The 16,390-nt window shown below is 49.4% G+C and overlaps 3 protein-coding genes across 3 annotated transcripts; 2 read left to right on the forward strand and 1 right to left on the reverse strand.

Moving 5' to 3' along the window:
* Window positions 1–3,205: 3,205 nt before the first annotated feature.
* On the forward strand, window positions 3,206–5,015 carry FSUBG_1260 (uncharacterized protein; the record flags this gene model as incomplete). The annotated part of the gene is made up of 2 exons (XM_036677403.1): window positions 3,206–3,723; window positions 3,776–5,015. 2 exons carry the CDS (start codon window positions 3,206–3,208, stop codon window positions 5,013–5,015), a joined length of 1,758 nt encoding a protein of 585 aa, XP_036543157.1.
* Window positions 5,016–5,439: 424 nt separating this feature from the next.
* On the reverse strand, window positions 5,440–9,826 carry FSUBG_1261 (heterokaryon incompatibility het-6; the record flags this gene model as incomplete). The annotated part of the gene is made up of 4 exons (XM_036677414.1): window positions 5,440–6,681; window positions 6,729–7,365; window positions 8,090–8,879; window positions 8,932–9,826. 4 exons carry the CDS (start codon window positions 9,824–9,826, stop codon window positions 5,440–5,442), a joined length of 3,564 nt encoding a protein of 1,187 aa, XP_036543158.1.
* Window positions 9,827–13,411: 3,585 nt separating this feature from the next.
* Window positions 13,412–16,086, forward strand: FSUBG_1262 (uncharacterized protein; the record flags this gene model as incomplete). The annotated part of the gene is made up of 5 exons (XM_036677425.1): window positions 13,412–13,618; window positions 13,674–13,793; window positions 13,853–14,119; window positions 14,172–15,892; window positions 15,942–16,086. The coding sequence occupies 5 exons, from the start codon at window positions 13,412–13,414 to the stop codon at window positions 16,084–16,086; spliced, it is 2,460 nt and encodes an 819-aa protein (XP_036543159.1).
* Window positions 16,087–16,390: the final 304 nt, after the last annotated feature.

The raw sequence follows: 16,390 nt of genomic DNA on the forward strand, positions 1-16,390 counted from the left end.
CCTGTAGGCCTCGTACTGTGCTAAGATTTCAACTTGGGCTAAATGCAAACGGAAGAAACAGGGCAGGGGGCCTCAGTGAGTAAGAAAACAGCAGACTTTAATGAATGGTGCTAAAATAAACTCAGCAAAGTGTATGCTAAACTTAGGCTAAGTTACCTCATTACTTTTATCATCCACTGCCAAGATCCTCAGTTTTCTTTTCTCCCCTAGGGAGGTACCCCCCCAAAAGGACCCGCTAAACACGCATCATTCGATTTCGGAGGTTTCCATCATCATCGCAAACTTGCCCCCTTTTTACAAACGAATCAACTTTTTTGCGGTGTTAAGCATAAGCAGGGCAAAATCTAATTAACTATCGAGTATTGATTATCAAACTATCAAATATTATAAAGGATAATGGTCTTATATTTGTCACTGAGAATGTTGTGACTTGTTCTGTTTTCTAGACACACATATAACATAGGCTTTATTGTGTATTGTTTAAAGATCTTCATCTGATGCAGATTGATCAGATTGATAAGATTAGCATCTGAAACCCAGGACCCAAAAGCTGGGGACATCGTCCACTGCCGATTATCCTGGCCAGGCTGGCTTTGTCCCACCTTACGTAGGCGACATTAGCTCACGAGCACCCTCACCCCCATCTGTGGTCCCTGCTTCAGGGCTGGGTTGACTGGTTGTTGGTTGCCGTCGCCATAGCTCCGCTTTGTTCTTCATGTTTGTTAACTCACTGTATCGTTTGTGTTATCCCAATCGACCAGCTCGAGTGTCCATGTCTTGCATATGCACCCTTACATCTAAGCTATCATGATTCGCTCGAGTTGACTATTGAGGGTTGTCACTTGGACAAGTACTTCCATCCCGACGTCAAGACTATTGTATAACAAACTCAAACTTGATCCATTGTTCTATTGCATTTCTACAGCACGTTCTATCGCAGCTTGCTAGTTCCTTTGTGTAGTGTTGATGCTGTTTCTATGAATATCTGACCGACACGCCGGCGACAGGGCCATCGGAGGAGACCTTGAAGCTTTCTCATTTAGTCTCTCCCACGAACTACTTGTAGAGTCGATATGGAGATTCATGTTCATTGCTCTCAAGACTTTGCAGAAGTGCTCATGTCTTTGTTCATAGTCAACCACTGCTGATACTCAAGCCCCGATCCTTTCGTCATAGTAAACTGCTGATGAAGTTTGCCAGCTGAGAACTCGGTTGATAACTCACCTAACGTTATCACTATGCCAGTTGCGCAAATGTGAATTAGCCGTTACTGGCTGTCCATGAAGCTCAGCATTAGTTTCCTTTGTTGAGACGATGGGGTTGATGACTAACAGTGAAAGAGTCCACTTCCGTGCCTTATCGTGCATGATATGATCGCAAGCTAAGGACTTGGAGGGTGTAGTCGACACAGACGAAGTCCTCATCGTGATACAGTCAAGTCAGTAAGTCACACAGCACATGTGTATTACATCGTTATTCGAAGGGTCTAAGCTGCCCATCCTTGTTGGTCCACGACTAGCCAGGTGATCACATGTTCAAAGTGTTAACCCTTGCCAACTCGTTATTTTGTGTATTGTCTTCATTTGCTGAAGTCGACTGTTCGACCAATCCCAAGTTGACTTTGAGACTGGTTCACAAGATATGCTGAGAGAATGGTATATATCTCCCCTACATCTTGTCTGAGACAGGAGCTCTAGAAATCGCTCGTGAAAACGTGGCTTCACAGATCAAGGGAACCCTACACTCCTTAGACTAGACGATCAGACCAGATCCAAATGGGCCGGCATCGAGCCGAAATATTGGCTTGGCTTCAGACGTCGTATCAAATCCGACAGGCTTCCAAAAAAAAAAAAGTATTTGTATTAACCATTCCGGCGTTGCAGACTGATTGTGTGGAAGCTCAACACCCGGTACCTTGTGATGAAACGCCGTAACCAGGCATGCAATGTTTATCTTGTCAAACCTCCTATATGTGTTCTCCAAACCCATCTCGGGCCACCAATATAAAGAAAGGGACTTATGGTCATGCTTGTGTATCCAATGCCAACCAGGTTCGCAGTTGCACTAAGCCGCCAACCAGGGGTGAGAGTCGTCGTACCTCTAAATCGCGATAGTCCATGGACATAGTGAGACACTCAAAAGCTCTTATTCATAGAGTGGCTAATATAATGCCGTGTTCAGTGATACAATAAAATCACTGCATGAAGTCAAAATACTTCTCAAACACCAACCGGATATCAAGGAATTGGTGTTGAGCCCCATGTTAAGTTAGGTTACTCCGTGCAGCCACTTACAAGTGCCGTCAGTGGGCGTAACTAGCTCCGAGCTGGCTTCAAGACAACTGACGTCAATATCTTGTTCTACAAAAAGATATTCTTCGTATTAAAGAATTAGATTTATTAGCCTTATGTTATCGTAGCCCTCTCTGTCTTACTCCATGTCACGAGGATGTTCTTCAATTGCGCGACCTGCAAACCCCGCCGCAGTAAGCATTCTCTTTACGGATAGATCTGCGCAGTCAGCGGTCAAAGCCAATCCCAAAGTGAGCCTTGATGAGTCTCGGTACTTGTTATCACGAATGGATCAGTTCCTTGGCTGTTTGAAGTCACTGACTCAATATTTCTTCCATCGAGATCTTGAACATTGCAGTTGGCACTGAGCTTATCGTCTTCCCAGCCACCTCTGTCCGGTCATGTCACCCCGCACTCAGCACTATCTTGGCCCTTTTTAAACTTACAGCATCAAAGAAGCTGGGCTGCATCCTTTAGTTCAGCCATTGGATGGCATCATGGTGAGCTGACCTATCTCGTCACTTGCCGGCCCTCCATGGCTTTATCGTGTTCCCCCGCCCGCCGCCAATGCCAGCCTTGTTGGAGGAGTCCCAATGGGATGTCGCGAGGAGTTTCTGTGCCGCTGTGACTAGGCGTTGGCTACTTGTACATGAACCTCGGTCCTGTTAGAGCTGCATCAGGCGTTGGGTGGATGGATGACGGTCAGTTGCAGATGGTAGCTGCAGCATAAGCTACCTACCTACCTACCTATCTATGGCCCTCTCATCTCTTTTGAGCTGAGCTGAGTCTTTGCCTCTCTTCTCTTTCAATTGCCTCTCACCTCTTCGTGGTGAAGGAAGAGTTTTGATTTGATTACCTACTTATAGTTGACTTTGACTCCCCACTGTATTGTCGTATAAGACACAACACTCAATATGATCATGTTCAAGCTCTTCGCAGCTTTACCTCTCGCCCATGGCGTTATTGCACAATCCGCCGGCACTGGCGAAAAGGTCTGGGCTGCCGTCGCATTCATCAACCACGGCGAAAGAACACCCGTAATTGCCAATCTTCGTACCGTTTTGACACCCGAGGGAGCTCAGCAGATGCTGCGACAAGGCACTGCATTCCGTGCTCGATATATCCCAGACGGTGTGAACAACTCCGACTATCAGAGCATTCAAATCGCTTATCTCCAGAATCTCAAACCTGATGTGATTGACAATGACGACCTCGACATTATTACCCAGTCAGATGAATGGGTATCGACTGGTGCCTTGGCCTTTATGCAGGGCTTCTACCCACCAACACCAAATGCCTTTGATAACAGCACTGGAGGCGAAGAAATCGCCGTGAACTTGGCTTCTAGCGACAACAAGACTGGATATCCTCTAGACGGATATCAATACCCCAGCATTCGAGCCCCTGGATACTACGATCCAGAGTCAACTTCGTATGCTCATTGGCATCCCCCTCCTTACCTGCATTTGACTAATACAATACAGATTACAAGGCACTTATAGATGTTCAGCATGGCAGACAGAGATCACCACAAACTTAACGCAGGAAACCGGCCTCGACGAGCTCTATGACTCAACTCTGCCCTTCTACCAAAACCTCTTCTCTACTGCTCCATTTGATGGCACAGTTGACATTGACTACGCCAATCTCTGGAATGCCTACCAGCTCTGGGAATTCGTCGATTATCAGTATCGACACAATGAGACGGTCCACGAGGGGCTCAAAAACGCCAACTCAACGCTGTCGTTTCTGAACACTTATGCCTTGTCCATGGAGCGCGCACAAAACAGCTACCGCGGTTCAGACGACGGCGGCGAACTTGGTGCTCTCTACTCTGTCGCCGGCCGAACCATGGCGTACAAAGTCGCATCGCAGTTCAAGAGCAACATTCGCTGGGGAAGCAGCTACAACAAACTCACACTCATGTTTGGCTCTCTCGATCCCATCGTGAGCTTTATTCAACTCTCAGGTCTTGTCACACAAGACAACATGTTCCAGGCGCCTTGGTCAACGCTTCCCAAGCCTGGCGCAGCATTGGTCTTTGAGCTTTTTGGTCAAGACCCAGATGATCCTGATAAGCAACCGGCCACAGATAGTCTTCGTGTGAGAATGTCCTACCGTGCTTCAGCAGATGCGGACGAGTCTTTTCAGAACCAGCCCATCTTCAAGTCTGGTCCTGATGGCATCGCATACTCGAGTTTCATGCAGACTATGAACAACCTTGGAATATCACCTAACCAGTGGTGCGACGTTTGTAGCCCGACGCCTGCTCCTTGGTGCATCATCGTCGACTCGGATAGCTCCAACTGGGGAGATGACTCTTCGATTGGGCCAGTCATCGCAGGGGTCATTGGAGCAATTATCGCGATCGCTGTTCTGGGTGTTCTACTCATCTGCCTGTGTGTCTGCGGCGGTCTTCGTTTACGTCGCAAGGGTCCCGAGGAGTCAACACACGGTGCCGCTGCTGTAGGAGGTACCGCAGGAGGCTTCAAGGGCCCAGAAAAGAAAGATGGAGATGCGGATGTCGTGGTGACAAAGCAGGGCATTCACCATGAACGCGTCGGTAGCTGGGAACTCCGAAGTCCAAATGAGATACCTCCTCAGACTTCTGGAATCGTGACCAAGGATATGGGGTCTCCTCCCCAGAGACGATCCTTGGATGACAGCGACGATGACATCAGCGTTATGAATGCGGCACCAGTGAAGGCTCGCGAGAGCGTTTGAGTAGGTAGGGTGTGTTTGAGTGATTAGGGAAACTATATGAGGAACTTGGAACTGGACGAGGAACTTTGCATGCACGGTTATACCCTTTGATTCTTACAATCGTTCGAGCTATTGATACCTACTGGGATGGATTTTATAGGCGTTGGTATCGGCGAATCTGCATATACACTCGTTTGGAGATGCTTATCATTGGCCATATGTGGCATAAACTGAAAGGACCGTTGCTATATAACAGGTAGTTCAAATTGACTGAACTGAGACTATCAGTTGAGCACAGACAAAGTTTGGACATTGCATGATGATTGAATGGTTGGATGTCAAGAACAACATCACTATTTTTGTTGGAGTAATCATCTCTAGATATCTTGGTTTAATAAAATGACAGTATGGATACTATCCAAGGGGTATCTATATCCCACACGCCTCACACAATAACAAACTCCTCCTCTTCAACCCCATCAAGGTCAAAAGCCTCCCCATTCATCATCCCATGTACATAACACTCCCCGACAAGTACCCACGTCCCGTCGTCCTTTCTTCTTAGCAAGAACGGGGTTCTACCTCCGTACAACACCACAACCACATCTCCAGCCAACATAATATCCGGCCCAACAACAAACCATCCCCCAAAAGTTATCGCAAAGCCTCGATACCGCGTAACAAGCGTTGCTTCATGGCTCCACTTGAACCCGTCTCCCGTCTGCGCAAGCTCTTGTATCTCTGGTGAAACAGCACCAGGTTTATCCAGCGCGCGGACAAGATACGCTGCGCCGTTGGCCAGCCACTCTTCCTTGGGAATACTCTCGTATGGCCGTGAGCGATCTGCTCCGATACATGCGTTTGTAAGTGTTTGCACAAGGGCGAAGAACGCTGAGTCGCCGTTTCGATAGCGTTGTCGTAGGTTGAAGGGTAGGTTTCTACCACAAATATCTCGCCATAGGGCTTCGATAGGGAGACGAAACGGGTTGTTGCGACGGAAGTGGAAAGCGTTGTTCCAGAAGATCCACGATGGTCGACGGATACGATCTAAGCGAACACCGTAGATGTGAAGAGCTCTTGTCTCTTCGTCGATGCATAATTGAGGCCGATACTCCCCGGATGCTCTATGAGGAGTCACGGGTGTACCCATGAGATGCAACGGCACAACACGCCAGTCTGGAACCCAAGTTGGTAAATCTCCCCTCTCCATAATCCGTTTCTTGTAAGTAATTGGTATAGCATGACAAGCAGACAGCAGCAGAAGTGATTCGCACCCAGAGAGTTCCCTGACGGCAACGTCATAATAGATATCTTCTATCGATCTGCTGTAATCCGCCACCAACTCTGCTAGGCTCGAACTACCAGCATGGATGGAGAAGTGGCCAAGAAAAGCGTAGACATGGTCCCGAGGGTCTTTGGATAAGAGATGTCTTGCACGGTGAAGTTCGTATATGAAGGCTGCGCGGTTATGGTTGACATCATATGCCTCCTCTGGCTCAACGAAGCGTTGATATAAATATCGGATGTTAGGTGTAAAGACGGCGAATCTTGAGCGTAGGAAGTGATAAGTCGTATTCAAGATGCCTGCAACTGACGACAGAATCTCCCAGTCGATCTCTGCATCGCCCCAGTAAAGAGTCGCTGGTGCCGCTGTTCCTATTTCTTGAACAATCCATATACGATTAAACTATTCTCATCAGTACAAGGCTCTTCAGGGTCTCTCATAAAACTCACCCATGGCAGCCTCGATAGATTTGAGAACGGCACCCAAGGTTTTCTATCCTGGCTCAGCAAATCTTCTGAATGAGCTCTCTTGAACTCGTTATGCAGCTCTTCATCATTAAACACTCCGTGAAGGTAGTGAATCATCTCCATAGCCGCCTTCCCATGTCCTACCTTGTCTTCCCCGAGCCATACCAACACATGCTTCGCCCCCTTGTAAATAGCATTCATCAGACTGACTTGCTGACTTCGTTCGGCAATATCATCCTGATTGATGCAGACTTGATCCGCCCATAAGCGTCGCTGGGTAGTTGCATGTCTCATACGGCGTAGGGCACCCTCAATGCTCTCCGTCAATGGCAGCGGCTTTCCGTCGCATATAATCTCAGAGGATCGACCACCTGAACCCCAGCAATATGAGATGGCTTCATATTGCGGACTGAGATCAAGGTTCTCAAAGCCGAGATGACCGACTAATGGGTCATTGCCCGTACCAGGCTCAAGAGTCAGAATGCGGATTGTAAAGCTATTTGTGAATGGTGTATAGGCGTATGACTCTGGAGCTGTCGTTTCTGGCGGCTGGACAACATCGGCCATGGATGAAATCAGAGACACAGTCGAGCAATGAGACTTGATTTTGAGAAGAGTCCTAGAATGAGATGTTGAACGTTGGTGGTGAGAAATGCTATGCAGACCGAAACTTGAAGGCCCAGTTCTTTTAGATCGCTTTCGCGAAACCTCAATCGACGGCGCAGAATTAGTTTCTTTGTATATCGTCAAATCACTAGCATGAGCTCTTTTTCGAAAAGCACATCGACTCATTAGTCGAACTGGAGACGTAGACTTAAGGGACATTGCAATTATCACTGAACCAGAAACGGAATGATACGGTACTTAACAGAGCCAACGAACGGTTACTAACATGCAACACAGCCACTCGTCATGGTTCTTTTGCCGAGATCCATGCAGGCAGTCTTTACAAACAGCAGTAGGTCAGCGCTAGTTAATGTCACGTTAGAGATGCAAGAGAGTATGCAAGGCATAGTACGGAGCACATCACATAGAAATAGGACAGATCGTGGCCTTTAATGTTTAATTTGTGATATCGAGCGGCGGTAGGCCTTTCTATCTAACTATACACAACTTTCCTGTGTCATCAATCGTTCCAAGTAGGAGATAAAACAAAACAAATAATGCGACAACACCTCGCATGGGCGGTTCATCCTTTGTGCCAGAAACGCCTGATCCCATCCCAATCCGCTGGGAATCCCAAAGTTACAATAAGAAAGTAATGAAGCGCTTAGTGCATGTCCTTTTCCCACTCCCCAGTCCATTAAACCACTCTCTACAGGTCCATTGTAAGAAGTTCTAACCTTGATGTGACAGCGTCACAGCTAGCGCTGATGCGTTGCACGCGAGCCATAGCCAAAGCAGCGATACACTCTTCCTCACCGGCATCGACAAGTTCAAGACGGGCAAGGACCTTTTCGGACTCAACACCGCCAAAGATGTCAATGTGCGATAGACCCTCAGAATCAAACTCCTTGGGTTGCTCAGCGGTGGTTGGAGCGGTTTCAGTGTGGAACAGGGCGAATTCAGGGTCAGACTCAAACTCAAGATCAATAGGTGCGGCGTCAACGGGCTCAGAAACCTCGGGCTTCTCAATAGGGCGCTCAATAGCGGGCACCTCAAGCTTCTCCTCCTCAGAGTCGAAAATGGGCTCAGCAAAGTTGGAAGTCTTGCCAGAGAGAACAGAAGCGTCAATAGCATCAGGAAGCTCGGGAGTGTCAACAACAAAAACTTGAGGCTGGAAGTTGAAAGAGCCATCAAGAGTGAGCATGGAGAAGTCCATATTCTGCTCGGGGATCATGGCCATGCCAATCTGATGCTGCGAAGACTGCTGAGCGTTGTAGGGGTTGATGTCCTTGGGCACCTGTCGCTGCTCGGGTTGAGGCTCAACCTTGAGCTGAGGAGTCTGCTGGACAGCGGTAGGGTTGCTGCTGAGATTGTCCAAGAAGTTGGAGAAAGAAGGCGAAGAGAGAAGCATGCGGGTGAGGTCAGTCAGACGCTTATTCTCGTCCACAAGAGCACGGTTCTGAGCGCGGAGGTCACCGTTCTCGCTGACCTTGTTGGCGATCTCAGTCTCAAGCTGAGTGATGTATTCTGGGACATTGTTAGCAATCTGTTTCAATTATACGTGACGTAGCAAACTTACCCTTTCTGCGGGAACGGAAAGCACGAGCGGAGACCTTGTTGCGAAGCTGTCGTCGCTCCTTGCTGCTGAGCTTCTTGCCCTCCTCACTAGCCAGGAGGCGCTCATCCTCATCCATCTCCTCTTCGTCCTTTTTGGATCGGGGAAGGTTGGTCATGGGACTGGTAGCCTGGCTCTCAGGCATTGAGGGCTTGGCTCGCATAGAGTTCAGGAGCTGAGTAATCTTCTGCTCAACAATGGGGTCGGTAGGCTGAGGGGCCTTGCCGCGAGACTTGGGCTGCGATGCATGGCGCTGAGCCTGTTGTTGTTGCTGAATGATCTGCTGCTGCTGTCGCTGTTGTTGCTGAGCCTTGGCAAGAGCGGCTTGGGAGTGAGCACCAGGCCAAAGACGGCCATTGTTCTGTGTAGGCAAAACGGGTGGTGAAGGAAGGCCAGCGTTCTCTTGCTCAATGCTGCTAGGGTCGACAGTGAAGAACTGTTGAGTCTCGGTCTGCGACTCGAAGTCCATATCCATATCCGAAGCACCCAAAGTAGCTTGCGAAGGAGATGTGTTGAAATCAAACAGATCGGCCTCGGGACTGAAGGTGGTTAGGTAGTCGATGTTGCGGAAGTCTTGGTAGCCAGTGTTGTTTGTCTGGTTAACAGCCATTGTGTTGGCGATGGCACCGGGCACAAAGCCAGTCTGTTGTCTGTACATGTCATAGTTGTGACTGGGACCGCTCAGGCTCTGGGCAGTTGTGGTGGCGGGAGCAGCAACAGCGGCTGAGATAGGGCTCGCGAAGGTAGCCTTTGATGTTCCTGATGGCGATACTGAAGTAGCAGGAGATTGGAAGTTATCGTACTCGGTAAGATCGAGGAGAGCGTCGATATCGACGGTATTCTGGCCAGGACCTGACATGTTGTATCAGTTCGGCGATACCGGAGGGTGTAGTGTTGGTGATGAGTGAGAGATTGAATTCGTCGCCCAAGTGATAGTCAGCGGTGGACTCGAGAATTGTCGCAATAGATTTGGTCCGTTGTGTTATGTTGTTTAGAATATTCGTTGAAAAGTAGTGAGTAGTAGTTGTTGAGAGATGGAAGTTCTGTAACAGAAGCGATTGTTTGGGAGTTGAGAAGGGGAAAGATGGAACCAGGCAGAAAATCCGGAACTGGGGAGGGAACCGTGTTCTATGAATGGGGTGGGTGCCTTGGTCGGCGGTACGTACCCGCCGGGCCGGCGTGTCAGGGAGGAAGAGACTGGTGAAAGCCACTGAAGCCCACTTAGGTAATCCACTATAAACATGCTCAAGGCCCCCAACTCCAGGGACTCGGCCCCTGAATTGATTCCATTCAAGCGCTATGAACCGCTAGATCCAGGTCTCTCTGTCAGGTAACGCCGGCCGTTGTCAGGGCTGACCAGGGAGCAGGGATGGATCGGCGGCCGGGAATCCGACTAGGGGGAGAGGAGTGAGGACGCGTCAGCTCTTTTCTTGGGTTGTGCAAGCCAAGGGTGGAAGCCAAGGGCCAAGGAGGTGGATAACTCATTGAGGCAGCGCCGTAACTCTAGAGGCCAATCAAGATGAGTCTCTGACGACCGAGCCTCTCAGAGACAGCAGCGAGCGTATCCCTGTTTCGCCCTCCGAGGGGTGCGGAGCGAGCAAGGTGCGAGTCTTGCGAGAGTCTAGCTCCAACAAGAGAGCGAAACGAACGACGAGAGACGTCTGCGCCGCTGCGGCCTGAGGATGACGACGCTCAACTGCCCCTTTGGGACAGGCTTGGTGCCAAAAAGCCCATGATGGAGGCACGGCGCTGGTCTTTTTGGTCCCTCAGAGTCTCATGGCTCGTCTTTGGCTGCGCTTTTTCGTATGCATTTCTGGTCCATCGCCGACTTCACCTGCAGATGCACCTACGAGCTTACGTCTCTCATCCTCTGAGGCTTCGTGGCCTGGGCTTAATCTGGTCAAGCCTCAGGCTGATTATTCTTCTGCCTGCGTCTGAACACCAACGTCCCCTCCTGTTTGAGGTTATCAAGCTTGATGCAGACAAAAGCACGGCTAATTAATTCCTCCGCCCAATAGTTTTGGTATGGTTCAATGTGATAAGGGAAGATCAATCTCATCGTTACCGTTAAATCCGGCGGCTGCTCCAACCGGACGGCAAAGCGGCAGCCCATCGCTATCGGTTAAGTAGGTAGGTATGTATCATGGCTGGAATGCTCGTCAGCGACTTGCTACAAGAAGCCTCGAAGTGTGAACTATACAGACTGGAGTGCAGGTAAACAACAAATACCAGCCAATTCACTGATCAGCGTTGGCGGGTACTGAAACTTGTCTTCCGTCCGACCCGAGCGTGGCTGTACAAAACAATGGAATTGTGCCCTTACACTGGCTGGTATGCTTTCCAAAGCTTGTCTCCTGCTTCCAGAGTCCACTATTACGATGCTCAAGTACTCCGTACGGATATAGATGCAGCTACTTTTCCTTCAAGCGATGCATTGCCAACTTGGATCATATCATCATCAGGAAGGAATCGCTCATTTCCATAAGAAATGAACAGACAAGGTCTTGCCTTACCGCAAAGACATTGCGTGGATCACCATCACCATCAATATCATTTATCGATTGCACTGCCACCGCCTTCATATCCCAAAATCCCACCACCACGAGCACAGTCCATTTCAGAAGCCTGAAGAGTCCCCTAGTCCATCCCACTGCTCACTTTTCCTCTTCTGTTCTACTCCGTACGCTGCTGGCTGCTCCATCTCTCTCTGCTTGCTCTTTATTCCTGTTTGCCCACTGTCTTCTACTGTGCCACGCTGCTATAATCGTGTAAACCCACACAGTAACATCAATGGGCACCCATGAGGCTGTGTCATCAGAGTTGGAGTCTTGGCTCCCTAGTAAGCTCAATGATCGTCGTTCTTGAGATGGTTTGGACCACTCATCTTCTCTGGTGGTCACCGTCGTGCCACAAAGAATGACATTGGGTGTTAGCAACGCCGTTATGCCGTCGCCGGGCTCTAGATGTTGGAGGCACCGAGTAATCTTCGGCGTTTACAACGCTGCTAGTATCCGTACGGAACGGATCTGTGTTGACATCCAAGCCTCAAACACGGTTTGTTTTTTCGCCACCTCCCAACCAATGAGTGTTGAATTCCTGTGACAAGACAACCCGATCGACAGTCTCGACAAAAATAGAACTTCCCAGTTTGTGGTCGCCCTGGCACTGGCTCAACTGCCGCCCTGATTACTGTATCTTCTCCACTGCCCCTGACGATGATGGATAATGACACAAGAGGATACGGCGTTTGCCGTTATTATGAGTTTCATCCAAAACGCTTTGCTATGCATCAACCGAGACTTGTTTCACAAAACGACGGTTCTTCTTTCGTCGACAGTGGTTCCGTCACTTCATCCCACTTACCGGAAGCCTCGAACAAGCTTTGGCTAGGTGGTTCTGCCGTGGCGGGAGTCTCGAATTATGGTCGATCGACTGATTATCGGTACCATTCTTGAAACATCTGGTTCACATTACGGTTCGAGAATTTACCCCTTTTGGGGTTGTTCTTTGGATTCTCGGCCATCTATCTACTCCGTACAATTTCCGATCTGAAGTTCTTGATTCAACCTTGTGCCAAGACCTCGCTTTCGCTTTACTCAGATCTAATACAACTGCCGGCGGTGATGAGAGCTTAATCTTGACGATCCTGGCCAAAGAAAATTTTAGCAAGCTCATAGCCTCTGCCAAGACCGTGATAAGGCAAAGGTAAGAGGCAAGGAGGCTTGAAAACTGTCCTTGCTGTAATAAAAATTGGTCCATGCTCGTGGATGTTGCTTGCGCCTCAATGGACTCGAGATCGAAACAGTTCAAGATCACATGATGAATCACGTGCTGGCGTTCACGTGATCATGAAATGGCCTGGCACGTGATTGGCTCCGTTAGACAGCCTGCCTCTAGTTTCAGCCTCTTGAGGCCATCCATCAAGGGCCCCATTCGCCTGCATCTGCATGCATCTGGAGCACGTCGTCGGAGCCTTACGTCCTACAACCGTGCGCGCCCAACTGCACTCGCGCCTGAACAGCCGTGTCTGACATATTCCTCGCCCGGCCAAAGTGTCAACTGGAACGCGCTTATCGGTTTGTATATACCGTGTCTGTCTATCTATCTGTGCCTTGTTGCGACTCGTGAAAGATTGAAACAGTTTCGGCCGTCACATTTCATTGTTGCATCGCATTGCATAGCATACCTGGCAGAGTATTGCGCAGCATCGCATCGCGACAGCCTGTTCTTTTTTGCTTGTGTTCTCCAACTTTGAAGATACGGTTACCATCCAAGCTTGCACTTGCAAACAGGTACCGCAAAGAGCATCGTCCTCTGCAAACATATCGCGTTCTACCAGGCCTCAGAAGGTCCTATCAAGTTGCTATTTCAGTACCCTCGTCGGAACATATCAACTGAAAATCTATCACTCGCCACTATGGTAAGCTGACCATAGCCGTACAAAATGGGGAGAGAAAAACGAAACCTGCCCGCGGCTGTGGCAGGTGGCCCAAAGGAGAGGCATAGACGTGCACAAAGATCTCAGTATGATCATACAGCACCTGTTCCCCCTGGCTTTGTTGCCAAACCAGCTCTTCCAAAGACAACGAAACATCACTCGTACTTCGAATTTGTTGAAAACAAGGACAAGAAAAAGAAGCTTGAATTCCAGGTATAATGCGACTGTTACGCAACGAGGTCATCATAGCACTCACCAACATGTATAGATTACTACAAAGAAAACACCCCCTCCTGGTTTCGAGTTTGTCCCTGCCGGCAACCCTGAACTAACTCAAGCATGCAAAGAACTATCCCGAGAAAAAGATGCCATGATATTTATAGTATCGGTATGCAAAGCACAGATGTATTCGTCTCAGCCTTCTGTTACTAACCTTGCCACATGAAGAACGCCAAAGAAGCATCCGGCTCAAATATTTTGGCTCACCAAGTCCATCGCATCGGACATCATGTTAGAGAAACAATCGTCGAGGAAGCCAGGGCGGGTCTAGGACATGTCATGGAGAACATGCTTCCAGCCGCTTGCGGTATTCCCGAACCCATCCCCGAATCTCAAGAGGAGTACGATGCACAAGTTGACGCTGCCTTGCGCGATCTATTTCCCAGAATCCCAAACACCGATCGACGGATGATCATCGAACATGCTTTCAGACGGGTTTGTTCTCCTCCCTAACACCTTCATACAGGCAAGGTATTTATTCTTATAGGATCCAACGAACAAAAACAACAAGGAAAAAGTAGGCCTTTCGGATGATATAACACTCGCCCGAAGGGTTCAACTTGCAGTCCTCGCTCATATTCGTCATACTCACACAAGGTATGACACTCTGCTGAGGGAGACCACATGGCAGAATGCTCGCAAAGTTGTCGAGGCCCTTTGTTTAGACACCCTCGTCAAGTGGCGAGGAGATGAGGAGAGCGGCCGGGACCAGCTGGATGAGATATTGAGGGAAGTTGTTGTGATTTCCGACTCAGAAGGTGAGGAATCTGGCAACGAGTCCGACTCATCAATCGAAGAGGTTGTGTATCATTCTACGAATCCCGTTCCCAGCAGGCCTGTACAGAATATCTCTGGCCAGCCTGGTCCCGGTCACCACCAATCTCCCAGACTTGACCAGGGCCCACGAACACCCGCCACGCCAAAGCCAAAAGGAAAGGTGAAGAAAACAAAGCGTAAGACATCCGCCGAGAAGAAAGGACAGCGCGGATTCAAACGGTATCAAGCTGCTTGGCAAGACGCCATTGACAGAAGCCGCAATGTACAAGAGCCAGCTCCCCAATCTCCCCAAGGACCCTCCCCTCAGTATACCCGTGGTCCGCCGCCGCCGCCTACGGCTCTGGTTCCCCAGGGCGATGACTTGCCCGCTCCATCCCAGCTCAGAATTGTTGCTGGAGGTGCGGGACCTGCACCTTATGAGAACGGTTATGTTGGGAAACCTCAGTATCCCGCGAATGGCCATTTTATAAGTTCAGGGCCACAAGTTGCCCGCAAGGTAAAGTCACCATTTTATGACGCGCCACCTAGCACTCATCCGCCTGTGTCGAGAGTGGCCGATCGACTACAGGATATGTTGGTGCAATCCATTGAGCCAGGGTCTCCTGATACTATGAAACCATCCTTTGTGCGTGCAGTGCCCCCTCGGGGACAAGGCTTCAGAAATGAACCGCCTATGACCACCAGTATGCAGCATCCAGTTATCATATCCTCTCCATTGCGAGGCCCTCTTACAAGAGGCGAGCCCATGGAAATATCACGACCTGTAATGGGTGAAACGTTGGTTCATGGAGATAGGCCCCACCAAATCTTTGGCCATCCATCGCCACCCCGTGGTCACATATTCAATGCCCCAGCGCATCACTATGATACCAGATCTCATGGAATACCTGCTCCTCCGGCTCCTTTGGATCCTCCACATCGTTATGATACAAGATCGCGTGGAACACAGAACAACCCAGCGAGGATTTTAGTAAGTCGTCGGCCATATGACGAGCCACAAAGACCAGGAGTTCGTGATACCCCAGTTGTTATGGAAGATCGTGGTGGGTTCTATGAACGAGTCCCAGCTCATTCAACTGGAGACTTGCCATCATCCCGTGATGACGTAGGGCCTGGCTTCAGACTTGCTGCGGAGCCATATAGAGTTGCAAGGGAGCAACAGGCGGGCCCTTGGCAGGAAAACCCCGGGCTTGTACCAGGCACCGAGATGATCCCCATCAATCGCGTGCCTCTGGAAGATCGACATCGCCCTATTGTAACGGACAACCGGGTCGGACCAGCTCATATCCATGTGTCTTCAGGGGCTCGAGGTGATATTAGAAGTTACTTTGAGCGAGACTCTCGTCCCATCTGTTATAACCCACCAGGCCCAGAGCCTCGTCCGGTCATAAATGAGCCATTGGCACCAGGCTACGAACCGTACCGCGAGGTGTAAGCAGAGCGTGGCTCATCAAATCAGAAAGACACTAACACGATACAGTCGTTACGAAGAACGAGTACCCGAACCCTTTCAACATCGGGAGCCAGTGCATCGTTACTACCGAGAAGAGCCCGTTGTTGGAGGAGACGGACAGCCTCGGCCTCTACATCCGCGTCGAATGGAGGATGTAATTGTGCTTGAGTAATGCTGCAGGATGATTTGGAGAATTGCGGATACTGTTTGTTTTGCTCATGACAATGCATGTGCGTAAAGTATTTGAGCGCGTTGAGCATGAAAACAGGCGTCGGAGGTTACATTGTTGACATAGCAGTCCGGCAAAAGCGATGGTGATGGAATGAACTTTGGACGATGGCATGATCTGATGATACCCCGCTTCGGAGGAAAGACTTGATTAGCATTTCAATTATTAGACGTTCGAGAGGCACGCTTTTCACTACTTAAGTATAATGCGATGAACCGTGTACGAATGGACTTCATGATTGCTTGAC

Source organism: Fusarium subglutinans (genome assembly GCF_013396075.1).
Source record: "Fusarium subglutinans strain NRRL 66333 chromosome Unknown NRRL66333_c0000006, whole genome shotgun sequence".
NCBI lineage: Eukaryota > Fungi > Ascomycota > Sordariomycetes > Hypocreales > Nectriaceae > Fusarium > Fusarium subglutinans.